Here is a 27669-nt window from a genome sequence, read left to right on the forward strand (position 1 = left end):
GTAATGCATTTTCATCAGGTAATGACATTTTGTGGTGGTGAAATTTGATTTAACGAAACGTTTCGGCAATTTATGCCCTGAAGTATATCCTAGACCACTCTTTCCAGCCGTCTGGTTGCCTGGTGGATTTCTCTGTGCTAGAAACACAATTTATGCTTGGCGGCTTCAGCTGCGCTGGTAGCCATGGTAACTGTATCCCCCCCCTACAAGTTGAAGACCAATCCTTGCCTTTGCTAATTGTGAGCAAGTCGGGCTTGTCTGCAAGTTATCCCCAGCCTGTTCAAATGTCTTTTGTGCTGAAACACAGGGTGTTGTAATAAGTGTTCCAGAGAAGCGTGGTGTCCATATTACAAGCAAGGGAAATGTCTACTGGGCCATTTAAAAAAAAAAGAAGGGCATTTTAGTTTTTTTCTAGTCAAGTATATGCATGTTTATTTTTTTTTTTATGAAAAGATAGGGTGTTGTGAGTTCCATGTCAGCAAGTAGCATTTTATAAATGCTATAAATGACATATATGTAAAGCCGTTGATGTTTAATTGTTTCATATGAACTCAAACTGTTCCTCTTCATATCCTCCTCCTCCTCTTCTCTCCCTTCACAGATCTGTGATGTAAACCATCTCACCCTTCACTCCCCTGTTTCAAGCTACTGTGCAGGACAGAAAAGGCCGTTTTCATGAATCAATATTCGCTAGCTGAAGCCATGACAGACAAGTAAGTTCTTGTTCCCATTGTCTGCATGAAGGTTACTAGAAAGCGTCCACTGTCTTCTCTCGTGCCTGTTTTGTTGGATGAAGTAAGAGGACGTCACCATGTTAGTGTGCCTTTTTTACACTTTCCCCACCCATGCAATGCTTTGCATGCCAAGAGGCAGGAAGAGGGGGCTAGTGTAAGGTTAGTGCTACATCACATGGGGTGGAGGTTATACCAGGCTGGGTTAGTGCTACATCACATGGGGTGGAGGTATGGAGGAAATTGGCACTAACCCAGCCTGTTATAACCTCCACCCCATGTGATGTAGCACTAACACAGCCTGGTATAACCTCCACCCCATGTGATGTAGCACTAACCCAGCCTGGTATAACCTCCACCCCATGTGATGTAGCACTAACCCAGCCTGGTATAACCTCTACCCCATGTGATGTAGCACTAACCCGGCCTGGTATAACCTCCACCCCATGTGATGTAGCACTAACCCGGCCTGGTATAACCTCCACCCCATGTGATGTAGCACTAACCCAGCCTGGTATAACCTCCACCCCATGTGATGTAGCACTAACCCAGCCTGGTATAACCTCTACCCCATGTGATGTAGCACTAACCCAGCCTGGTATAACCTCCACCCCATGTGATGTAGCACTAACACAGCCTGGTATAACCTCCACCCCATGTGATGTAGCACTAACCCAGCCTGGTATAACCTCCACCCCATGTGATGTAGCACTAACCCAGCCTGGTATAACCTCCACCCCATGTGATGTAGCACTAACCCGGCCTGGTATAACCTCCACCCCATGTGATGTAGCACTAACCCGGCCTGGTATAACCTCCACCCCATGTGATGTAGCACTAACCCAGCCTGGTATAACCTCCACCCCATGTGATGTAGCACTAACCCAGCCTGATATAACCTCCACCCCATGTGATGTAGCACTAACCCATGCCTGGTATAACCTCCACCCCATGTGATGTAGCACTAACCCAGCCTGGTATAACCTCCACCCCATGTGATGTAGCACTAACCCAGCCTGATATAACCTCCACCCCATGTGATGTAGCACTAACCCAGCCTGTTATAACCTCCACCCCATGTGATGTAGCACTAACCCAGCCTGTTATAACCTCCACCCCATGTGATGTAGCACTAACCCATGCCTGGTATAACCTCCACCCCATGTGATGTAGTACTAACCCAGCCTGTTATAACCTCCACCCCATGTGATGTAGCACTAACCCAGCCTGGTATAACCTCTACCCCATGTGATGTAGCACTAACCCATGCCTGGTATAACCTCCACCCCATGTGATGTAGCACTAACCCAGCCTGATATAACCTCCACCCCATGTGATGTAGCACTAACCCAGCCTGATATAACCTCCACCCCATGTGATGTAGCACTAACCCATGCCTGGTATAACCTCCACCCCATGTGATGTAGCACTAACCCATGCCTGGTATAACCTCCACCCCATGTGATGTAGCACTAACCCAGCCTGGTATAACCTCCACCCCATGTGATGTAGCACTAACCCAGCCTGGTATAACCTCCACCCCATGTGATGTAGCACTAACCCAGCCTGGTATAACCTCCACCCCATGTGATGTAGCACTAACCCATGCCTGGTATAACCTCCACCCCATGTGATGTAGCACTAACCCAGCCTGGTATAACCTCCACCCCATGTGATGTAGCACTAACCCAGCCTGGTATAACCTCCACCCCATGTGATGTAGCACTAACCCAGCCTGATATAACCTCCACCCCATGTGATGTAGCACTAACCCAGCCTGGTATAACCTCTACCCCATGTGATGTAGCACTAACCCAGCCTGGTATAACCTCCACCCCATGTGATGTAGCACTAACCCAGCCTGGTATAACCTCTACCCCATGTGATGTAGCACTAACCCAGCCTGGTATAACCTCCACCCCATGTGATGTAGCACTAACCCAGCCTGGTATAACCTCTACCCCATGTGATGTAGCACTAACCCAGCCTGGTATAACCTCCACCCCATGTGATGTAGCACTAACCCGTGCCTGGTATAACCTCCACCCCATGTGATGTAGCACTAACACAGCCTGATATAACCTCTACCCCATGTGATGTAGCACTAACCCAGCCTGGTATAACCTCCACCCCATGTGATGTAGCACTAACCCATGCCTGTTATAACCTCCACCCCATGTGATGTAGCACTAACACAGCCTGGTATAACTTCTACCCCATGTGATGTAGCACTAACCCAGCCTGATATAACCTCCACCCCATGTGATGTAGCACTAACCCAGCCTGGTATAACCTCCACCCCATGTGATGTAGCACTAACCCAGCCTGGTATAACCTCCACCCCATGTGATGTAGCACTAACCCAGCCTGGTATAACCTCCACCCCATGTGATGTAGCACTAACCCATGCCTGGTATAACCTCCACCCCATGTGATGTAGCACTAACCCAGCCTGGTATAACCTCCACCCCATGTGATGTAGCACTAACCCAGCCTGGTATAACCTCCACCCCATGTGATGTAGCACTAACCCAGCCTGATATAACCTCCACCCCATGTGATGTAGCACTAACCCAGCCTGGTATAACCTCTACCCCATGTGATGTAGCACTAACCCAGCCTGGTATAACCTCCACCCCATGTGATGTAGCACTAACCCAGCCTGGTATAACCTCTACCCCATGTGATGTAGCACTAACCCAGCCTGGTATAACCTCCACCCCATGTGATGTAGCACTAACCCAGCCTGGTATAACCTCTACCCCATGTGATGTAGCACTAACCCAGCCTGGTATAACCTCCACCCCATGTGATGTAGCACTAACCCAGCCTGGTATAACCTCCACCCCATGTGATGTAGCACTAACCCAGCCTGGTATAACCTCTACCCCATGTGATGTAGCACTAACCCAGCCTGGTATAACCTCTACCCCATGTGATGTAGCACTAACCCAGCCTGGTATAACCTCCACCCCATGTGATGTAGCACTAACCCAGCCTGTTATAACCTCCACCCCATGTGATGTAGCACTAACCCAGCCTGGTATAACCTCCACCCCATGTGATGTAGCACTAACCCAGCCTGGTATAACCCCCACCCCATGTGATGTAGCACTAACACAGCCTGGTATAACCTCCACCCCATGTGATGTAGCACTAACCCAGCCTGATATAACCTCCACCCCATGTGATGTAGCACTAACCCAGCCTGGTATAACCTCCACCCCATGTGATGTAGCACTAACCCAGCCTGGTATAACCTCCACCCCATGTGATGTAGCACTAACCCATGCCTGGTATAACCTCCACCCCATGTGATGTAGCACTAACCCGGCCTGGTATAACCTCCACCCCATGTGATGTAGCACTAACCCAGCCTGGTATAACCTCCACCCCATGTGATGTAGCACTAACCCGGCCTGGTATAACCTCCACCCCATGTGATGTAGCACTAACCCGGCCTGGTATAACCTCCACCCCATGTGATGTAGCACTAACCCAGCCTGGTATAACCTCCACCCCATGTGATGTAGCACTAACCCATGCCTGGTATAACCTCCACCCCATGTGATGTAGCACTAACCCAGCCTGGTATAACCTCCACCCCATGTGATGTAGCACTAACCCAGCCTGGTATAACCTCCACCCCATGTGATGTAGCACTAACCCAGCCTGATATAACCTCCACCCCATGTGATGTAGCACTAACCCAGCCTGGTATAACCTCTACCCCATGTGATGTAGCACTAACCCAGCCTGGTATAACCTCCACCCCATGTGATGTAGCACTAACCCAGCCTGGTATAACCTCTACCCCATGTGATGTAGCACTAACCCAGCCTGGTATAACCTCCACCCCATGTGATGTAGCACTAACCCAGCCTGGTATAACCTCTACCCCATGTGATGTAGCACTAACCCAGCCTGGTATAACCTCCACCCCATGTGATGTAGCACTAACCCGTGCCTGGTATAACCTCCACCCCATGTGATGTAGCACTAACACAGCCTGATATAACCTCTACCCCATGTGATGTAGCACTAACCCAGCCTGGTATAACCTCCACCCCATGTGATGTAGCACTAACCCATGCCTGTTATAACCTCCACCCCATGTGATGTAGCACTAACACAGCCTGGTATAACTTCTACCCCATGTGATGTAGCACTAACCCAGCCTGATATAACCTCCACCCCATGTGATGTAGCACTAACCCAGCCTGGTATAACCTCCACCCCATGTGATGTAGCACTAACCCAGCCTGGTATAACCTCCACCCCATGTGATGTAGCACTAACCCAGCCTGGTATAACCTCCACCCCATGTGATGTAGCACTAACCCATGCCTGGTATAACCTCCACCCCATGTGATGTAGCACTAACCCAGCCTGGTATAACCTCCACCCCATGTGATGTAGCACTAACCCAGCCTGGTATAACCTCCACCCCATGTGATGTAGCACTAACCCAGCCTGATATAACCTCCACCCCATGTGATGTAGCACTAACCCAGCCTGGTATAACCTCTACCCCATGTGATGTAGCACTAACCCAGCCTGGTATAACCTCCACCCCATGTGATGTAGCACTAACCCAGCCTGGTATAACCTCTACCCCATGTGATGTAGCACTAACCCAGCCTGGTATAACCTCCACCCCATGTGATGTAGCACTAACCCAGCCTGGTATAACCTCTACCCCATGTGATGTAGCACTAACCCAGCCTGGTATAACCTCCACCCCATGTGATGTAGCACTAACCCAGCCTGGTATAACCTCCACCCCATGTGATGTAGCACTAACCCAGCCTGGTATAACCTCTACCCCATGTGATGTAGCACTAACCCAGCCTGGTATAACCTCTACCCCATGTGATGTAGCACTAACCCAGCCTGGTATAACCTCCACCCCATGTGATGTAGCACTAACCCAGCCTGTTATAACCTCCACCCCATGTGATGTAGCACTAACCCAGCCTGGTATAACCTCCACCCCATGTGATGTAGCACTAACCCAGCCTGGTATAACCCCCACCCCATGTGATGTAGCACTAACACAGCCTGGTATAACCTCCACCCCATGTGATGTAGCACTAACCCAGCCTGATATAACCTCCACCCCATGTGATGTAGCACTAACCCAGCCTGGTATAACCTCCACCCCATGTGATGTAGCACTAACCCAGCCTGGTATAACCTCCACCCCATGTGATGTAGCACTAACCCATGCCTGGTATAACCTCCACCCCATGTGATGTAGCACTAACCCGGCCTGGTATAACCTCCACCCCATGTGATGTAGCACTAACCCAGCCTGGTATAACCTCCACCCCATGTGATGTAGCACTAACCCGGCCTGGTATAACCTCCACCCCATGTGATGTAGCACTAACCCGGCCTGGTATAACCTCCACCCCATGTGATGTAGCACTAACCCGGCCTGGTATAACCTCCACCCCATGTGATGTAGCACTAACCCGGCCTGGTATAACCTCCACCCCATGTGATGTAGCACTAACCCGGCCTGGTATAACCTCCACCCCATGTGATGTAGCACTAACCCGGCCTGGTATAACCTCCACCCCATGTGATGTAGCACTAACCCGGCCTGATATAACCTCCACCCCATGTGATGTAGCACTAACCCGGCCTGATATAACCTCCACCCCATGTGATGTAGCACTAACCCGGCCTGATATAACCTCCACCCCATGTGATGTAGCACTAACCCAGCCTGGTATAACCTCCACCCCATGTGATGTAGCACTAACCCAGCCTGTTATAACCTCCACCCCATGTGATGTAGCACTAACCCATGCCTGGTATAACCTCCACCCCATGTGATGTAGCACTAACCCAGCCTGGTATAACCTCCACCCCATGTGATGTAGCACTAACCCAGCCTGATATAACCTCCACCCCATGTGATGTAGCACTAACCCAGCCTGATATAACCTCCACCCCATGTGATGTAGCACTAACCCAGCCTGGTATAACCTCCACCCCATGTGATGTAGCACTAACCCAGCCTGATATAACCTCCACCCCATGTGATGTAGCACTAACCCAGCCTGATATAACCTCCACCCCATGTGATGTAGCACTAACCCAGCCTGATATAACCTCCACCCCATGTGATGTAGCACTAACCCATGCCTGGTATAACCTCCACCCCATGTGATGTAGCACTAACCCATGCCTGGTATAACCTCCACCCCATGTGATGTAGCACTAACCCAGCCTGATATAACCTCCACCCCATGTGATGTAGCACTAACCCATGCCTGGTATAACCTCCACCCCATGTGATGTAGCACTAACCCATGCCTGGTATAACCTCCACCCCATGTGATGTAGCACTAACCCATGCCTGGTATAACCTCCACCCCATGTGATGTAGCACTAACCCAGCCTGGTATAACCTCCACCCCATGTGATGTAGCACTAACCCGGCCTGGTATAACCTCCACCCCATGTGATGTAGCACTAACCCGGCCTGGTATAACCTCCACCCCATGTGATGTAGCACTAACCCGGCCTGGTATAACCTCCACCCCATGTGATGTAGCACTAACCCGGCCTGGTATAACCTCCACCCCATGTGATGTAGCACTAACCCATGCCTGGTATAACCTCCACCCCATGTGATGTAGCACTAACCCATGCCTGGTATAACCTCCACCCCATGTGATGTAGCACTAACCCAGCCTGGTATAACCTCCACCCCATGTGATGTAGCACTAACCCATGCCTGGTATAACCTCCACCCCATGTGATGTAGCACTAACCTTTGTTTTCTGCCAGAAGACATATGTGATTCTCATGGGGCCTCATTTGCATCCTCTTCATTTGTTATGTTCACTGTTGCTGCTAGCTCGCTTGTTGTTGCTGGCTCGCTTGTTGCTGCTGGCTCGCTTGTTGCTGCTGGCTCGCTTGTTGCTGCTGGCTCGCCTGTTATTTTCCATTGGAATGCTGCAGATTCTCTGTAGCTTATATAATACTCTTATGTTGAAATGGAGGCAATAAAATGCTAGCTTGTCACGTTTCTGGCATCTAATTGTCACTTGGGCGTCTAACACTAATTGTTCCCTCTAGAGTTTTAACCAACTACCCCGTTGCAAACATCTGCCTCATACCTAATCATATTGTAGCTATATTGCACAATTTTGATACTATGTCATCTTAGTCTAACATTTAAGACATCTCTCTTGTTAGGGATATACTTTATGTATGTGGGGGCTGACAGGAGAGTTGGGCTATATGGACGAGTCAAAGTTTATTGGCCGCGTACACTGTTTTGTTAAAAACGTGATATCCAATTGGGAGTTAGTCTTGTCCCATCGCTGCAACTCCCGTACGGATTCGGGAGACTCGACGGTGGAGAGCCATGCGTCCTCTGAAACACGACCCATGCCAAGCCGTACTGCTTCTTGACACACTGATCGTTTAACCCGGAAGCCAGCCGCACCAATGTGTCTGAGGAAACACCGTATAAATCAGGTGTGTCTGGGGTGTGTTTACGGCCACCTGGCAGGGTCATGTAATCATCTGGCGATGTGGTCTTTTGTTTAGACATGTAGCTAGCTAGCTAAAGAATGCACCATAATCCCAACCCATAGCTACAGTAAAAACGTCATAGCTAGCCAACATGCATGAAATGCTGGCGTACGACTGCAGGTCCCTAAAGCTAACCAACTTGGTTCAATGTACATGTCTAGACAATACTGACCACTTAGCTAGATGTGCCTGGGGGGTGGTTCTAGCACTTTTTGTCACATGACCCATCAATTTAACAAGTGTGTCTCGGTAAGCATCTAACATTTATACAATATTTTTATCTGGACACTTTCAAAGTCAGATTAGGATGTAGGCCAAGGACTAGATAACGTGTAATTTTTACCTGGAGTTTTCCTTATTGTAGGCTACTCCTTTCACCACTTTTAGTCTTAATCTTTGGTTGTTTATTACACTACCTTCCTCAGTCTGTTTTAGCACATGGCTTCACATGTGAATCATTAAAGAGATGTGTGGGAAACTTGACCCCACCAAGCAGCACTTCTTCGTGACACGTTGCTTGCTTAACCCGGAAGCCAGCCGCACCAATGTGTCGGAGGAAATGCCGTACAGCTGCCGACCGAAGTCAGCGTGTATTGTGCCCAGCCCGCCATAGGAGTCGCTAGAGTGCGATGGGATAAGGACAATCCGGTCAGCCAAACCCGCCCCTAACCCGGACGACGTTGGGAAAATTGTGCGCTGCCTCATGGGTCTCCCGGTCGCGGCCGGCTGTGGCACAGCCTGGGCTCGAACCAGGATCTGTAGTGACGCAGCGCCTTAGACCGCTGCGCCACTCGCCCATTTTGTAGCTCCGAGTCTCTTATTTTTATCCAATGTAAAACAAATAGAACACCATTTCAAATTTTGCTACATAAGACCGAATTGAGGCGGTCTGTCACATATACAGTTGAAGTCGGAAGTTTGCATACACCTTAGCAAAGTACATTTAGACTCAGTTTTTCACAATTCCTGACATTTAATCCTAGTAAAAATTCCCTGTCTTAGGTCAGTTAGGATCACCACTTTATTTTAAGAATGTGAAATGTCAGAATAATAGGAGAGAGTGATTTATTTCAGCTTTTATTTCTTTCATCACATTCCCAGTGGGTCAGAAGTTTACATACACTCAATTAGTATTTGGTAGCATTGCCTTTAACTTGGGTCAAACATTTTGGGTAGCTTCCACAAGCTTCCCACAATAAGTTGGGTGAATTTTGTCACATTCCTCCTGACAGAGCTGGTCTAACTGAGTCAGCATTGTAGGCCTCCTTGCTCGCACACGCCTTTTCAGTTCTGCCCACACATTTTCTATAGGATGAGGTCAGGGCTTTGTGATGGCCACTCCAATACCTTGACTTTGTTGTCCTTAAGCTATTTTGCCACAACTTTGGAAGTATGCTTGGGGTCATTGTCCATTTGGAAGACCCATTTGCGAACAAGCTTTAAGTTCCTGACTGATATCTTGAGATGTTGCTTCAATATATCCACATAATTTTTGCTCCTCATGATGCCATCTATTTTGTGAAGTGCACCAGTTCCTCCTGTAGTAAAGCACCCCCACAACATGATGCTGCCACCCCAGTGCTTCACGGTTGGGATGGTGTTCTTCGGCTTGCAAGCCTCCACCTTTTTCCTCCAAACATAATGATGGTCATTATGGCCAAACATTTCTATTTTTGTTTCATCAGACCAGAGAACATTTCTCCAAAAAATACGATCTTTGTCCCCATGTGCAGTTGCAAACCGTAGTCTGTCTTTTTTATGGCAGTTTTGGAGCAGTGGCTTCTTCCTTGCTGAGCGGCCTTTCAGGTTATGTCGATATAGGACTCGTTTTACTGTGGATATAGATACTTTTGTACCTGTTTCCTCCAACATCTTCAAGGTCCTTTGCTGCTGTTCTTGGACTGATTTGCACTTTTCGCACCAAAGTACGTTCATCTCTAGGAGACAGAATGTGTCTCCTTCATGAGCAGTATGACGGCTGCGTGGTCCCATGGTGTTTGTACTTGCATACTATTGTTTGTACAGATGAACGTAGTACCTTCAGGCATTTGGAAATTGCTCCCAAGGATGAACCAGACTTGTGGAGGTCTACATTTTTTTTTTTTCAGTCTTGGCTGATTTCTGTTGATTTTTCCCTTGATATCCAAGCAAAGAGCCACTGAGTTCGAAGGTAGGCCTTGAAATACATCAACAGGTACACCTCCAATTGACTCAAATGATGTCAATTAGCATATCAGAAACTTCTAAAGCCATGACATAATTTTCTGGAATTTTCCAAGCTGTTTAAAAGCACAGTCAACTTAGTGTATGTAAACTTCTGACCCACTGCAATTGTGATACAGCGAAATAATAATCTGTCCGTAAACAATTGTTGGAAGAATTACTTGTCATGCACAAAATAGATGTCCTAACCGACTTGCCAAAACTTTAGTTTGTTAACAAGACGTTTGTGGAGTGGTTGAAAAACAAGTTTTAATGACTCCAACCTAAGTGTATGTAAACTTCCGACTTCAACTGTATGTCCGTGAACAGCCAGCTAGCCTGCACATGCTCTGAGGACGCCGTCTGGGCTGTCAGCCTTGCAAAGGTTTACTCACGTCGGCCACAGAGATTGGGAGCACACATTCCTCGTGCGCGGCGGGGGCCCACTCCACCGGCTCTATTTGCCTCTACAGGAGCGAAAAGGTGTTTGTGGGAGCGAGGCGTCTGTCTGACATGGCTGGCTTTGCCTTTTATAACCTTTTATAACCTTTCTGTAGTCCCTGCCACATACGTCTCGTGTCTGAGACAATTAATTGCGACTCCGCCTTGTCCCTGTACTATCCTTTTTCCTCTTTGATTGCCTTACGGAGGTCATAGCTGGTCTGTTTGTACACTTCCATGTTTCCAGTCATTTAGCTGTGGTTAAATGCTGTGGTTTACGCTTTCAGTTTTTACGTGAATGCAGCCATCTACCCGCGGGTTTTGGGTTTGGATAAGTTGTAATCGATTCCGATTGGTCAGACCAACATTGAACTGTTTTTACCGTGGGTGCTTCCTGCTTAGTTTCTGCCTATATGTAACAGTATAGCTTCCGTCCCTCTCCTCGCCCCTACCTGGGCGCCAACCAGGGACCCTCTGCACACATCTACAACTGCTGCCTCCCACGAAGCATCGTTACCCATCGCTCCACAAACGCCGCGGCCCTTGAAGAGCAAGGGGAACAACTACATCAAGGTCTCAGAGCGAGTGACGTCACCGATTGAAACGCTATTAGTGCACACCCCGCTAAGTAGCTAGCCATTTCACATCGGTTACATATAGGCGGGGATGCGCATGATGGAGGCATGATCTGATTTGCTGAAGGGAGGTTTGGGGAGGGCCTTGTAGCCTCCTCAGAAGGAAGAGTAACAATGGTCAAGCAGGATCCAGGCCAGAAGTCGAATTTCTGGTGGGTGACTGCCAATTTAGTGTCCAAAAGTTATTTTTGGCTGTAGGTAATAATACTAGATACGTTCTTATTTTAAATAATTTAAGAAATTGCACCCCAAAAAAAGCCAAATGCTGCACAGTAGCTTGTAGCTAGAAAAGTCTTGACCAGGTCTGTCGGCGCCACTGTCAAAAATCCAGATTGAGAAATTGCCTGCATTGATGCGATACAGGTAAATAGTGCGGTAAGTTTTACTTTACTGGAGCCATGCAGTGTGCACAGAGTCAGCGATGCTGTTCTCAATGGTTACAGCTGTGATCAGCACACACACACTCACGCAGCACCCTGACAGAAAGAAGTTAACCCCTTCAAGGCCAGGTTATTTAGAGTTGGACTGGTTTCATCCACAGGCCCTAGACTGATAACATTCCTCTGCATCAGTGGTAGGCCTACAGCACACAGTTTAATTTTGTTTAAATGCATGTAGAATCATAGAAAATATTGCTGAAAACCGACAGATCATTTTGGTACTGAGGCAGATCCTTTTTTAACTAGCTAAGCCGTTACCAGCCTGTTTTTGTATAACTATGTAAGTCTGCCTGTATTTCTACATGTGTGCAGAATGAAAACTTTGGTTTTGAGTTCAGTAAGTAAGTGATGAGCTTGTTGACAAGCTGTCCGGCAGATCAAAGGTTTCTTAGCAACCAGCGTTCGGGGTGACGGAGGCCCCAGATTTAGTAGTTCATTGTTCTGCCTGTGCTGGTCAGTGTTGTAGCACAATTGTTCGTTTGGAAGAATGATAAATGTTCCTGCCAAAAGGAAGGGAAAAGAAAAGTGGGAGAGTGTCCCCCGTCAGTGGTCTCGGAACAAAGACCCCCTCAACATGGGACTACTTAAGATTCATGCAGCTCTGATCAGCGCTGTTGCTCCTGAACACCCCCCCCATCCCATCTCATTTTTATCTGGCATGTTTTCCAGCAGCAAACAATTACATCAGCAGACATCCCAGTAAATATGTGCAATCTGATGGAAGGCAACTCCCCAAATATTAACAGCCTAGTAGCTAGAGGCCTTTGTAGGAAGATGGAACGTCTTGATTAGTTTGTCTACTAAATTCTATTACTTCCAGCATGACAGTCATTTTTTGTTTTAATAAAATGTGAATCCTGTATAAATCTCTGAATCTACCACAGATTTAGAATAACCTTGAGTTCCAAGTAAACAACCAACCCCATTTGAAAAAAATCCATGTGCACATTGTTTCAGTTAGTCGAGAGTTTAGTCATATCTTAAACTGGTTGTGGAAGCTGTTTTTTTTAAACGATATGCTTCAAGTATTCCCAGATTGTAAATAAAGCCTTGCTGTTATGCACCATTCCCTCTGTTGTGATGTTTCTAAAGCCAGATTTGGGTTTTAATACTTGTAGACAGGGATTATTTCTGTTGAAACCCAAACCTTTGTAATCCACCCCAGTGCACATTGCAGATCAGAAACCAATAGTCCTCTGGTTACACCTCTCTGCAGATTGTGAACACTGGGATTTCACCCAGTAATTTCTTTTGTTCTGTATAAAGAAATAGTTTTACTCAAGTGTTGGTTGGCTGCACCGATGGGGACAGAATCTAGGACAGAAACGCTTATGTAGATTACTCCAAATGTACTTTACACAGCTAGGACTAGCTAGTTGCATGCGAGTACACAGATTTAAAACCTGATGGACCAGTCCTCCACCCGGAAAGGCCTAGTCACCAAACAGTCAGATAAGAAACATCTGCTGAGCCAAAGTCGAACTTCTGTACTAGTCTGTATTGGATTGGGACAAAGCCTTTTCAATCTCTGTGAGCAAGGTTATCCAGCTCTTCTAAGCTGCTAAGAGCAGAGGTATCTGATGGGAGGAGAGTGGGAACTCAGTCGGTATACTCTTTAAAGCCTCAGACACACCAAGGATTTTGACTGCCGATAGATACTTAGAACCTCGGCCCAGAGTGTCGGCAAGTCAATTTTGTTGTTCAGATAGAACAGATCAACTGCCTTGAGCCTCATTAAAAAAACTCCAGACCACAGGGTGGCAGTAGCTTAAGAAAGCCATGCTATGTTAGGCTTGTAGCAAGCTTTGCTAATGTTGATGCCAGCTAACTAGATAGCATTTGTAGTAGTAAGCGTTTGTTGATAGTTAGCAACACTATATTATATTACAATGTATTTGTTTTTTAGTCAAACAGCTGCCTGTAAGCTTCCAAGAGTCACTGGAGTAGCTATGCTGTGCTAACTGGCGAATGGCGACGCTAAAGTTAGCTAGCAAGTGAACTTGCAATAGCAGTAGGGCCTGTGGGATAAAGGAGAGGGGATGAAATGATTTCTTAGTCTTGCTAGATAGCTAGCTAAGTAAATAATTTAGTCTTGTGTGCATTGTGCTGTACTTACCACCCCATTCGTTTTAATATGAAGTGTGTGACTGCTTGGCCCAGAGCAAGCTAATGCCAGCTAGCCAGAAAGACTAGAACTTAATTGATACAGTGAAACATATTTGAAGGTAGGCCTTGAAATACATCCACAGGTACACCTCCAATTGATTCAAATTGTCAATTAGCCCACCAGAAGCTTCTAAAGCCATGACATAATTTTCTGGAATTTTCCAAGCTGTTTAAAGGCACAGTCAACTTAGTGTATGTACATTTCTGACTCACTGGAATTGTGATAAAGTGAAATAATCTGTCTGCAATTTTTCATACAATTGTTTACAAAGTAGATGTCCTAACCGATTTGCCAAAACTATATTTTAACAAGAAATTTGTGGAGTGTTTGAAAAATGAGTTTTAATGACTTCAACCTAAGTGTATGTGAACTTCAACTGTACATATTACGACTTTTTTTGTTTGTTTTGGTGTTTGGAAAGGGTTATTTCAGCTATAGCTGAGGTCTATGCCCCTTTTTTGTTGGTGATTGGTCAACAGTAGGGTTGGGAATATGGACAAGTTTCTTCAATTAAGTGTTTGCTGTCATTCAACAAAAGAAGACTGCAGCTCGGTCCTACTGGCTGCAGCGCAGCTCGGCCCTGCTGTCTGCAGCGCAGCTAGGCCCTACTGTCTGCAGCGCAGCTCGGTCCTACTGTCTGCAGCGCAGCTAGGCCCTACTGGCTGCAGCGCCGCTAGGTCCTACTGTCTGCAGTGCCGCTCGGTCCTACTGTCTGCAGTGCAGCTCGGTCCTACTGTCTGCAGTGCAGCTCGGTCCTACTGTCTGCAGTGCAGCTCGGTCCTACTGTCTGCAGCGCCGCTAGGTCCTACTGTCTGCAGCGCCGCTAGGTCCTACTGTCTGCAGCGCCGCTAGGTCCTACTGTCTGCAGCGCAGCTCGGTCCTACTGTCTGCAGTGCAGCTCGGTCCTACTGTCTGCAGTGCAGCTCGGTCCTACTGTCTGCAGTGCAGCTCGGTCCTACTGTCTGCAGTGCAGCTCGGTCCTACTGTCTGCAGTGCAGCTCGGTCCTACTGTCTGCAGTGCAGCTCGGTCCTACTGTCTGCAGTGCAGCTCGGTCCTACTGTCTGCAGTGCAGCTCGGTCCTACTGTCTGCAGTGCAGCTCGGTCCTACTGTCTGCAGTGCAGCTCGGTCCTACTGTCTGCAGTGCAGCTCGGTCCTACTGTCTGCAGTGCAGCTCGGTCCTACTGTCTGCAGTGCAGCTCGGTCCTACTGTCTGCAGTGCAGCTCGGTCCTACTGTCTGCAGCGCCGCTAGGTCCTACTGTCTGCAGCGCCGCTAGGTCCTACTGTCTGCAGCGCCGCTAGGTCCTACTGTCTGCAGCGCAGCTCGGTCCTACTGTCTGCAGTGCAGCTCGGTCCTACTGTCTGCAGTGCAGCTCGGTCCTACTGTCTGCAGTGCAGCTCGGTCCTACTGTCTGCAGTGCAGCTCGGTCCTACTGTCTGCAGTGCAGCTCGGTCCTACTGTCTGCAGTGCAGCTCGGTCCTACTGTCTGCAGTGCAGCTCGGTCCTACTGTCTGCAGTGCAGCTCGGTCCTACTGTCTGCAGTGCAGCTGGGTCCTACTGTCTGCAGTGCAGCTCGGTCCTACTGTCTGCAGTGCAGCTCGGTCCTACTGTCTGCAGTGCAGCTCGGTCCTACTGTCTGCAGTGCAGCTCGGTCCTACTGGCTGCAGTGCAGCTCGGTCCTACTGGCTGCAGTGCAGCTCGGTCCTACTGGCTGCAGTGCAGCTCGGTCCTACTGTCTGCAGTGCAGCTCGGTCCTACTGTCTGCAGTGCAGCTCGGTCCTACTGTCTGCAGTGCAGCTCGGTCCTACTGTCTGCAGCGCAGCTCGGTCCTACTGTCTGCAGCGCCGCTAGGTCCTACTGTCTGCAGCGCAGCTCGGTCCTACTGTCTGCAGCGCAGCTCGGTCCTACTGGCTGCAGCGCAGCTCGGTCCTACTGGCTGCAGCGCAGCTCGGTCCTACTGGCTGCAGCGCAGCTCGGTCCTACTGGCTGCAGCGCAGCTCGGTCCTACCGGCTGCAGCGCAGCTCGGTCCTACTGTCTGCAGCGCAGCTCGGTCCTACTGTCTGCAGTGCAGCTCGGTCCTACTGTCTGCAGTGCAGCTCGGTCCTACTGGCTGCAGTGCAGCTCGGTCCTACTGGCTGCAGTGCAGCTCGGTCCTACTGGCTGCAGTGCAGCTCGGTCCTACTGTCTGCAGCGCCGCTAGGTCCTACTGTCTGCAGTGCAGCTCGGTCCTACTGTCTGCAGTGCAGCTCGGTCCTACTGTCTGCAGTGCAGCTCGGTCCTACTGTCTGCAGTGCAGCTCGGTCCTACTGTCTGCAGTGCAGCTCGGTCCTACTGTCTGCAGTGCAGCTCGGTCCTACTGTCTGCAGTGCAGCTGGGTCCTACTGTCTGCAGTGCAGCTCGGTCCTACTGTCTGCAGTGCAGCTCGGTCCTACTGTCTGCAGTGCAGCTCGGTCCTACTGGCTGCAGTGCAGCTCGGTCCTACTGGCTGCAGTGCAGCTCGGTCCTACTGGCTGCAGTGCAGCTCGGTCCTACTGGCTGCAGTGCAGCTCGGTCCTACTGTCTGCAGTGCAGCTCGGTCCTACTGTCTGCAGTGCAGCTCGGTCCTACTGTCTGCAGTGCAGCTCGGTCCTACTGGCTGCAGCGCAGCTCGGTCCTACTGGCTGCAGCGCAGCTCGGTCCTACTGGCTGCAGCGCAGCTCGGTCCTACTGGCTGCAGCGCAGCTCGGTCCTACTGGCTGCAGCGCAGCTCGGTCCTACTGGCTGCAGCGCAGCTCGGTCCTACTGGCTGCAGCGCAGCTCGGTCCTACTGTCTGCAGCGCAGCTCGGTCCTACTGGCTGCAGTGCAGCTCGGTCCTACTGGCTGCAGTGCAGCTCGGTCCTACTGGCTGCAGTGCAGCTCGGTCCTACTGGCTGCAGTGCAGCTAGGCCCTACTGGCTGCAGTGCAGCTCGGTCCTACTGGCTGCAGTGCAGCTCGGTCCTACTGGCTGCAGTGCAGCTCGGTCCTACTGGCTGCAGTGCAGCTCGGTCCTACTGTCTGCAGTGCAGCTAGGTCCTACTGTCTGCAGTGCAGCTAGGTCCTACTGTCTGCAGTGCAGCTCGGTCCTACTGGCTGCAGTGCAGCTCGGTCCTACTGGCTGCAGTGCAGCTCGGTCCTACTGGCTGCAGTGCAGCTCGGTCCTACTGGCTGCAGTGCATTAGTAGTTTTCATGCACATGTTTTTTCACTTGAAGTACTGCACCAAACATCTTAGCTAGATTGCACAACTAAGACCTCTGCAAAAACGGCAATGAATAACAGATTTCTTGATTTATCTTTGATTAATTCAGACTATTTTGAGGACGTGTTACTGGCTATGTTGCTATAGTGGCTCTAAGGACAAACAGTAAAATTGTTGTTTTTTACTCATTCTTCAGCCGAAGTCCTTTAGGGAGAATGACGTTTGCTTCGCCTAGCCGAGTTCTGCTAGGAGCAAACCAAACCTATGAGGACGCCAACTCACCCACAGTCTCTTCCCCCCCCCCCCCCTCCTCTTCTCTGTCAACCCCCATTCTCTCTCTCTGTGGCTTGTACCCGCCCCTCTTTTCTCTTTCTCCCCTCCCCCACTCTTCAGCATGTTGACAGGGCTGTCAGGGGAGTGTGGATGTTGGTAGGTTGTGTCCCAAACGGCCCTGGTCAAAAATAGTGCGCTATGTAGGGAATGGTGTGCCATTTGGGACTGAACCCTTTGCATGACAGCACAGATGAGAATGTGGAGCAGGCCGGGGTGGAGGGTATTGGTGATATCTTTACTGGAAAGACCACATGGCCAGGGTATGAGTGGCGTTCCCCAGTCGGTCTCAGCTAGTCCACCATGCGTGTGAAGTGTATTCATATCAGTGTCAGGGGAAAGTCAGAGCCACAGCTACATATAGAGAAAGAGGCCAAGGCTCAGGAGTTGAGAAAAAGGCCAAGGCCCGTCCTGCTGCTGTCTGAGATGCTTCGAGGTTCGTCTGAGTGTGACTCAGGAGATAATATGACCATGTGTTCCACCTGCTTCTTCTCTTATAAGGCAGGCTCAGAGATTCATCAAGGCATAGACTGACTACATCTACAGACTATATCTATCAGACTACCTACAGGAGATCTGAACTTTACTTCCCTATTTATTTAATTAGGCAAGTCAGTTAACAAATTTTTATTTACAATGACGGCCTACCAAAAGGCCTCCTGCAGGGACGGGGGCTGGGATTTAAAAATAATATAAAAATATAGGACAAAACGCACATCACGACAAGAGACACCAACACTACATAAAGAGAGACCTAAGACAACATAGCATGGCAGCAACACATGACAGCATGGTAGCAACACATGACGACAACAACATGGTAGAAGCACAAAACATGGTACAAACATTATTGGGTTATATTCAACAGCACAAAGGCCAAGAAGGTAGAGACAACAATACATCACTCGAAGCAGCCACAACTGTCAGTAAGAGTGTCCATGATTGAGTCTTTGAATGAAGAGATGGAGATAAAACTGTCCAGTTCGAGTGTTTTTTGCAGCTCGTTCCAGTCGCTAGCTGCAGTGAACTGAAAAGACGACCCAGAGATGTGTGTGTGCTTTGAGGACCTTTAACAGAATGTGACTGGCAGAACGGGTGTTGTATATGCAGGGTGAGGGCTGCAGTAGGTATCTCAGATAGTGGGGAGTGAGGCCTAAGAGGGTTTTATAAATAAGCATCAACCAGTGAGTCTTGCGACGGGTATACAGAGATGACCAGTTTACAGAGGAGTATAGAGTGCAGTGATGTGAAATGGCGCCTCTTATTCAGCATCACTCACCAGTTAGAGAAGTGGACCCCGTGACAGACCCGAGGAAGTCGGGGTGTCTGCCGTGTCACCAGGGCGGGGCAGGGGTCTATGGGTCCGGTCAGGGGTCTATGGGTCCGGTCAGTCAACGCTCAACTGAGATGTGTCTGGAGCCGGTGCCACGTTTTGCGGGAGTCAAGTGAAGCCTGTTCCCTCAGTATGTAGTGGAGGATGTGACCCCTAACCTATAGCTTATCAATTTGGTGCACTGTCATCACCTCACAAACTATTGATGTGAGCATTGAGAGGCAGGAGGAGCCACAGTTGAGATGTGATCATGGGAGTGAGGGAGTGGGACACAGTACAGGGCGATACCTTATTTGGGGTGTTGCTGTCTTTGTGACGGTTTGCTAAGGCCACAGGCTCGGCACGAAGGAAGGATGGATGGATATTCAAGGTATTGGTGTAAATAGTCCCAACGCTCTTGAAACCAAGATAATGTGATGACTATGTTAACTGAGACATGAGTTTCGATTTAAAAAACATTGTCAAAGTTCAGTGGCATGTGCATACTCTACGCAATTTGAATATACACTAACAGGCTTTTGAATCACAAAGGAATTCCCCAGTAGCCTATCTCTGCAAGGTACTGTGTGCCATATAGGCTATTTGAAATGGACAGGACAAAGAACATACAACTTCATTTTAAAAGCCATAAAAATGTTATGTTTTTATTATATACATTGTATTATATTGTTTTTATGTGCCCAATGCTCTGCATGACTTGATACATTGTCCTTTTTGTTTTGTACAGTTAACTCATCCAAAAAATGCTAATTAATTCAATGTTTGGGTTCAATTCTGTGACCTGATTTTCAATTGTCTGGAAGATTGTATCTTATCATGGGATAATGATCTCGGTTGCATTGCCAGGGGCTGAGGGCCGTGCAATACAATGGAAACCTTTCTTCTTTGAGTTTAATCTCATCATATTTCTTTTCATTTAGCCTTTTATTTAACCAGTATATAATATTTGGAGGTTAAGACATATCTATTTCAAGAGACCTTTTAAATGATAATGCCAGTTAGTTTCCTTGTCATTTTTTATATATTTTTTTATTCATGAGATTAACATCCACTTGCAAAAATATATGAATGTGTTCAGAGTTTGAGTTACAAAGATGGGAAGCTAATGTTGCTTCTAGCTTAATGTGTACACCTGAGTATTTTGTGGTTTTGAATCTAAACCATCAAAGGTTAAATCAATAGGCGAGCCCATTCATTTTTTTTGTGACACAGGTTTTAATGATATATTTTGAGTTGAGTGCAGCAGTTCTCTTGAAGGGGGAAATGCATTCACTCTTTTGAAGTGCTTTAATTTTGCGTATGGGGGATTGAGAAGGATACACAGGGAAAGTGTTGTGAATGGAGGTTTGACAATCTGTCTGCAGAAATTAGTTCTACATTTTTTCGTCTCTTCATTAATTCTGCTTCTATTGCAGCCAGAAAGAAACATTTTAAGATTTTGTGTGAATTATTTATTTGTTTGCTACTATTTCAGAGAATACATTTTTATTCAACAAACTATTGTAGAACTTTCTGTGAAGCACATTCAGAATATTCTTTGTCTTCAAAATGGTAATGCCATCGACATTGTGCCATGGGAAAATATTTACGTCACATCTGAGATTTGACAGCTGAAAAATAAATGGCTGTAATATGTTAAAGCATCAAACTCTCACAGGAAATGTATATATTTTTTTATTGTTTATTTTAGTACTGTTTTTGTTCTTAGACCATTATAATAACATGTTCTCCAACATAACCAATTAGGTGGCCATAAGAGACTATACCATTAAAGATGCTGTCATGGGGTTAGAGGGATCTCAGTATGTTCTCAGGCTCTGAATAGAGCTTCCCCTGGCTGCTAATCACACAAAGCCTACAGCTGGTGGGAGTTGTAGGAAGAAATGCACACGGACATTTTCCCCTCGGACTCTTGTAAGGGTGGATAATGTTATTACTCTAATGTAAAGATTCAGAATTCAGATTCAGCTGTCCTTTCTAGTCTGTAGTGTTCTGTTCGTCCTATCCTATATGAAGAGTATCTTTACTGTGTATGGTTATTAGCTTGGTTCCAGATCTGTTTTGTGCGGTCTTTCCAACGCCTATAGTCTGTCATGCCAAACACAAACTGATCTGGGACCAGGCTATATGATTATATCCTTTAGTAATGAAAAGTCACTAAAACTACAAACACAGCAGGCAACCAACATGTAATGTCACAGAATTATTATATATTCCCCTGAATCCTCTCAATGTTGTACAGTCTGCTACTGTGTTTTGAGTTAATGATCAAACTACTCTGTAGTCCTGGGCAGTGTATTGTGTTATGGATGATGTTTTTTTTCATATGCTGGCTGTTATTGTGTGTGTATATATGATATATTTATTACTCTACATGTTCTGGGGTGACAACGGATGTATTGTACAGTCTTCCCATCCCTTCTATCCTGACAGGCTTCTTTACATCACACAGAGATACCTACAGTATCGCATCATCATAACTGTCATCTCTCATCTTCTCTCTCTCCTATAGCTTGAGAATTGTGTAATTCTCTCAAAGAAGGAGCCTCTCGTCTAGTAGAGCCGACTCGTTGAGGAGCCACAGGTCAGGACAAACCTCGTGTGGGCTTGCATGTTGCAACAAAAATGCTGCATGCTTCTAAATCCTCCAAATGCTGCACAGCTTCTAAAGCCTCCAAATGCTGCACAGCTTCTAAAGCCTCCAAATGCTGCACAGCTTCTAAAGCCTCCAAATGCTGCACAGCTTCTCTCTTATGGTCCGCATGATCTGAAAAACACCTGGGTGATTTTATAGAACCTCCCTTTTAACTTTGGAATTGTTTATTTTTGTTATCCTAATTGATCTATCCTCATAATCCAAGTTATTGTTCCATTATCTTTTGTCCCAATGAGTTAATTCAGATGTTATTTCCTCCCAAACCGCCTCTAAAGCTTTGTCCCCCTCTGCCTTGGGAGCTTCCATGGGCACCACCCCCCCCCCCCCCCTGTATGTTGCTTGAAATGGGCTTGATGTGTCTGTCCGCTCTGCTGTGGTGTAACTTGTGTTTATCGCCTGTTGATTTCTGACTTGTTTTCTCTTGATTTCGATAATTCTATCATGTGACATTACTGCAATGGTGTGTTTTCTTCAGTGTTTCGTGTTTTTTTAAAGTATTTGGCTCAATTGGAACCTGACCTCTGACCTCATAAGCAGGACTACGCCACCTACCTAGAAAGTAGCTGATGTAACAGGGGAGTCAGAGACCCTAGACGTTTGCTTAGCAGTAGCCCTTTCCACTTGAAAATGGCAGATTTGTGTCATTGGTCAGCACCAAAATTGGAGGCTGAGAGAGGCTGTACAGTAACATGTTTTACGCAACGTCAGAGCTCAGCTTCTCCGCGTCACAGGATGATGGAAACATTAGGTTAGTTATTTTTTTTATTAAAACAAAACCGCTATTAAATACGAATACCGAATTTGTTTTTGGGGGGATTCCGCGACAGTTAGGTTTTAATAACTAGGACCGCTATTTCTTGTCCCGGGAATCCTGCTTAACAGACAGGTTGGAGACACACTAAGCTGCTAGCCATCAAGCTAACGAATTTGGTACCAGATGAGTTTTGCAATGGAGACCTCTTTGTCTGGAGAGGTAAATTGTAATGGTTCCAGGGCTGTAGGAGCTGTATCTACTACGCTTTGTTTCGGGACAAACCGACTCAGAGTTCCAATGCGATAATTGTTTGCTTGCCGAAGAGTATAGTCTTGAGGTGGCTTCCTTGATCACGCAGGTCGCCAGCCTATGTAAGAAACTGGGGGAAACTCAGAGTGGAATGTTTACATGTTCTATGCCGGTTGCTGGACGGCGTTCGCGCTTGTTGGATGCATCTCCGCCTTGTTGTTATCCGACTGGCTGGTGTTGCCCGGCGCTCCCCTAACTGATAGCCGGGGAAGCCGAAATACAGCGGCCTCCAAAAACGCAGTCTACACTCCCAACGAGCGGCCAGGAGCGGATACAAACAATCAATAGTTTGGCCATCTGGAGCCTGGTCTTCCTGCACCTTCGTCACTGTCTGCGGCCGCGGTGCCTGCTACTACGATTTCGACGTCGGCAACCTTCCGTCCCTGTTCTGGATCAATCGGGGCTTCTCCTTCTGTCGGGAGCAACGTGTTCAAGTTATCCTGCCTCTTGCCCGTCAATAAAGGGTTCTCTGAAGCCCGGGAGTAGACAGATTTCCTTATCCTTCTCGCTAGCTGTGATTTTGGGCGGCTCCATGCTAAGAAATGTGACCGTTCTTGGTGCAAAATGTCCTGTCCCAGAGCTTGAGTAAATGACATTACTAAGCTGCTCCCGAATGCACTACTCCAGGACATGGACATCAATGCTATCGTAGTCCATGTGGGTTTTAATGACATTATAAAGGGCAGCTCTGAACAGTTGAAACTGGATTTCGAAGAGCTGACTGACTCTCTGATAGACACTACCGGTAATATAAGACCCATCATATCTGGCCCTGTGCCCTCAATGCAGCTCAATGTGTATAACTTTTGTTGACAATTTCGATACCTTTTTGAAACAAAACCCGTTTTATAAGGAGGATGGGATCCACCCAAATCATTTGGGTTCCTGGATCCTTTCACAGCATTATAAGGCTGCGTTGAGAAAATTACTTATCAATGACCCAAGCCCAGCTCAGTTAATTCCTACCATTGTGACGCGGAGTTGTCATAATGCTTCAGAAAATGTATATTACACCAGGGGCGTTGGTCGACACAATGTAAGTAACACAATTTATGTCCCTCTATCTTCCCTGAATGCCTCTGCTGATCCTACAGCTATTGTATGCGGTAATCATGTGTCTATGAACCAAATGTATACTGTTAGCACTGAGGTGGTGTGCCCTAGTAGGAAGTCCACTGGGTGCAGCTCACCCTTCACTAACATAAATAACATGAGCATATCTACTTCTGCTACGCTTCCCAGTAAAGCAATGAAAACAAGTAAGCATCCCAGAAGAAAATTGCCCAAAATAGGCCACATTAACATATGTTACTGAAGAAACAAAGTTCATGAAATCTAGTAACAAATGACATTCATGTCCTGACTATCTCTGAAACTCACTTAGATAATACCTTTTGATACAGTGGCAGCAATGCAAGTTTATAACATTTACAGAAAATATTGAAATGCTAATGGTGGAGATGTTGCTGTTTTTAAATTCAGAACCACAGATCTCATGTTAAATACTGTTGAAGTAATTTGGCTACAAGTTCACCTGCCTCACCTAAAGCCCATTCTGGTGGGAAGCTCCTATAGACAACCAACTCCTAAGTCAGCGCAACCGATTGGCAAACATATTGCAAATTGAGAAATAATGTGCCTAAACTGAATACAAATAAGAAACCACAATATGAAACAAAGATGAATGATAGTAAAAAGCTTTGGAACACCTTAAATTACATTTTTGGAGAAAAAAAAAGGGCAAACTCCATTGAATCAGATGGCTCATTCATCACAAAACCAACTGATATTACTAACTACTTCATTGGCAAGATTAGCGAACTTAAGCATTACATGCCAGCAACAAACGCTGACACAGCACATCCAAGTATATCTGACCAAATTATGAGAGACGAGCATTTTAATTTGGAATTCTGTAAAGTGAGTGTGGAAGAGGTGAAAAAATTGTCTTATCAGCAATGACAAGCCACCAGGGTCTGACAACTTGGATGGAAAATTACTGAGGATAGTAGGGGATGACATTGCCACTCCTATTTGCCATATTTTCAATTTAAGGCTTCTAGAAAGTGTGCCCCCGGGATTGGAGAGACGCAAAAGTCATTCTGCTACCTAAGAATAGTGAAGGCCCTTTTACTGGCTCAAATAGCTGACAAATCAGCCAGTTACCAATCCTTAGTAAACTTTTGGAAAAAATGGTGTTTGACCAGATACAATGCAATTTCACAGTAAAAACTTTTAGCTTGCTTAAAGGGAAGGACATTCAACAAGCACAGCACTTACACAAATGACTGATTGGCTGAGATAAATTGATCATAAAAAGATTGTGGGGGCTGTTTTGTTAGACTTCAGTGCGGCTTTTGACATTATCAATCATAGTCTGCTGCTTGAAACTTGTGCCATGGCTCTAACTTCTTGCCGCACGGATCCCTTTTACGGGATCATTTTCGTAAACAACCGCTGAATTACAGAGCTCCAAATTCAAAAATAATAGTACAAATATTTATAATCATGGAATCACAAGTGAAATATACCAAAACACAGCGTAGCTTGTTAGTCCACCGATCATGTCAGATTTTGAAAATGTGCTTTACAGCGAAAGCAATCCAAGCGTTTTTGAGTGTATCAATCACTGCTAGAACAGCTAGCCTTAAATTAGCTTGGTCACGAAAGTCAGAAAAGCAATAAAATTAATTTCTTACCTTTGATAATCTTCGGATGTTTGCACTCACGAGACTCCCAGTTACACAATAAATGTTATTTTTGTTCGATAAAGATTAGTTTTATAACCAAAAACCGCCATTTGGTTTGCGCGTTATGTTCAGAAAACCACAAGCTCGTTCCGGTCCTGAAGGGCAGACAAATTCCAAAAAGTATCCGTAATGTTCGTAGAAACATGTCAAAGGTTTTTTCTAATCAATCCTCAGGTTGTTTTTAACATACATAATCGATCATATTTCAACCGGACGGTAAACTGTTCAATACTACAGAGAGAAAATGTCGAGCCACATCTCTCCTGCGCAGGAACTAATCAAAGGACACCTGACGCGTTTTGATAAATATCGCTCATTTTCAAAATAAAAGCTTAAAACTATGTCTAAAGCCTGGTCACAGCCTGAGGAAGCCATTGGAAAAGGAATCTGGTTGATACCCCTTTACATGGAGGGGCAAGCAATGTAACAGGGATAAAAAAAATAAAGAATGCACTTCCGGGTTGGGGTTCCTCATGTTTTTGCCTGCAAAATCAGTTCTGTTATACCCACAGACAATATTTTGACAGTTTTGGAAACTTTAGTGTTTTCTATCCTAATCTGTCAATGATATGCATATTCTAATATCTGAGCCTGAGAAATAGTCTGTTTACCCTGGGAACGTTATTTTTCCAAACATAAAAATTCTGCCCCCTAGCTGAAAGAAGTTAAACCCCCTGTTATATTGTGGATAAAGAATTGCCTGTCTAACAGAACAGACGCTGTTCTTTAATGGAATCCTCTCCAGCATAATCCAGGTAGAATCAGGAATTCCCCAGGGCAGCTGTCTAGGCCCCTTACTTTTTTCAATCTTTACTAATGACATGCCACTGGATTTGAGTATAGTTTCAGAGTGGGTGGCAAGGAATAAGTTAGTCCTAAATATTTCTAAAACTAGAAGCATTGTATTTGGGACAAATCATCTACTTAAACCTCAACTAAATCTTGTAATAAACCATGTGAAAATTGAGCAAGTTGAGGTGACTAAACAGCTTGGAGTAACTCTGGATTGTAAACTGTCATGGTCAAAACATTGATACAACAGTAGCTAAGATTGGGAGAAGTCTGTCCATAAAAAAAGTGATGCTCTACCTTAACAGTACTATCAACAAGGCAGGTCCTACAGGCCCTGGTTTTGTTGCACCTGGACTACAGTTCAGTCATGTGGTCAGGTGCCACAAAAAAGGATTTAGGAAAATAGCAATAGGCTCAGAACAGGGCAGCATGGCTGGCCCTTGGATGTACACAGAGAAGTAACATTAATAATATCCATGTCAATCTCTCCTGGCTCAAAGTGGAGGAGAGATTGACTTCCTCACTACTTGTATATATGAGAGGTATTAACATGTTGAATGCACTGAGCTGTCTGTTTGAACTACTGGCGCACAGCTCAGACATCCATGCATACCCCACAAGACCAGAGGTCTCTTCAGTCTAAGTCCAGAACAGACTATGGGAGGTGCACAGTACTAAATAGTCATGACTAAATGGAACTCTATTCCACATCAAGTAACTGATGCAAGCACTAAAATTTGATACAACAAAAAGATTATGGAACAGCGGGGACTGTGAAGCAACACAAACATTGACACAGACTCATGCATACTTATGCACTATACACACACGTACACATGGATTTTGTACTGTAGATATGTGGTAGTGGAGTAGGGGCTTGAGGGCACAGTGTGTTGTGAAATCTGTGACTGTAATGTTTCGAAAATTGTATAAGCTGCCTTTTTTGCTGGACCCCAGGCAGAGTAGCTGCTGCTTTGGAAGCAGCTAATGGGGATCCATAAACAAATACAGTGCTGGATAGGTTTTGATCAATAATAATCAATGTTAATGATCGCTATGTTAGTTCCAGTTAGAAGATGACCTACACCCTGGGTTGTTCAAAAACGAACGAGCCGATGTTTGTCATATTGTGAAGGAAATTTGCAGCGGAACAGACACCATTCTATGCGCACCAAAATTACAATCTGTCTGAAGTGCCCTTTGAAGGCTTAACACTAAGATCATATTTGATAACTTTGCTAGTCATTTAATAAGCTTTAAAGTTATGGTGTTTTGGATTGTGTGGTGGTGGGGACGCAGGGTTGTGTACCAAACAACAAGTGTGCTTTGCTTCAGTTCCTCAATGGCAAAGG

At 46.5% G+C, this 27669-nt stretch overlaps 1 protein-coding gene across 9 annotated transcripts in view; it reads left to right on the plus strand.

Annotated features, from left to right (window-relative positions):
- Positions 1-27669, plus strand: part of sema4d (sema domain, immunoglobulin domain (Ig), transmembrane domain (TM) and short cytoplasmic domain, (semaphorin) 4D) — an 86662-nt gene that overhangs the window by 14691 nt on the left and 44302 nt on the right. For 8 of the 9 annotated variants that reach the window (XM_055864088.1, XM_055864085.1, XM_055864089.1 and 5 more), the window contains exon 2: positions 602-713. In XM_055864088.1, the coding sequence (XP_055720063.1) occupies positions 676-713 (38 nt within the window). In that variant the 5' untranslated portion in view covers positions 602-675. Of the gene's footprint in view, positions 1-601; positions 714-21568; positions 21641-27669 lie in introns of all 9 variants that reach the window. The other variant, XM_055864086.1, reaches the window with a different exon arrangement.

The sequence above is a fragment of the Salvelinus fontinalis genome, chromosome 2 (assembly GCF_029448725.1).
Source record: "Salvelinus fontinalis isolate EN_2023a chromosome 2, ASM2944872v1, whole genome shotgun sequence".
Taxonomy (NCBI): Eukaryota; Metazoa; Chordata; class Actinopteri; order Salmoniformes; family Salmonidae; genus Salvelinus; species Salvelinus fontinalis.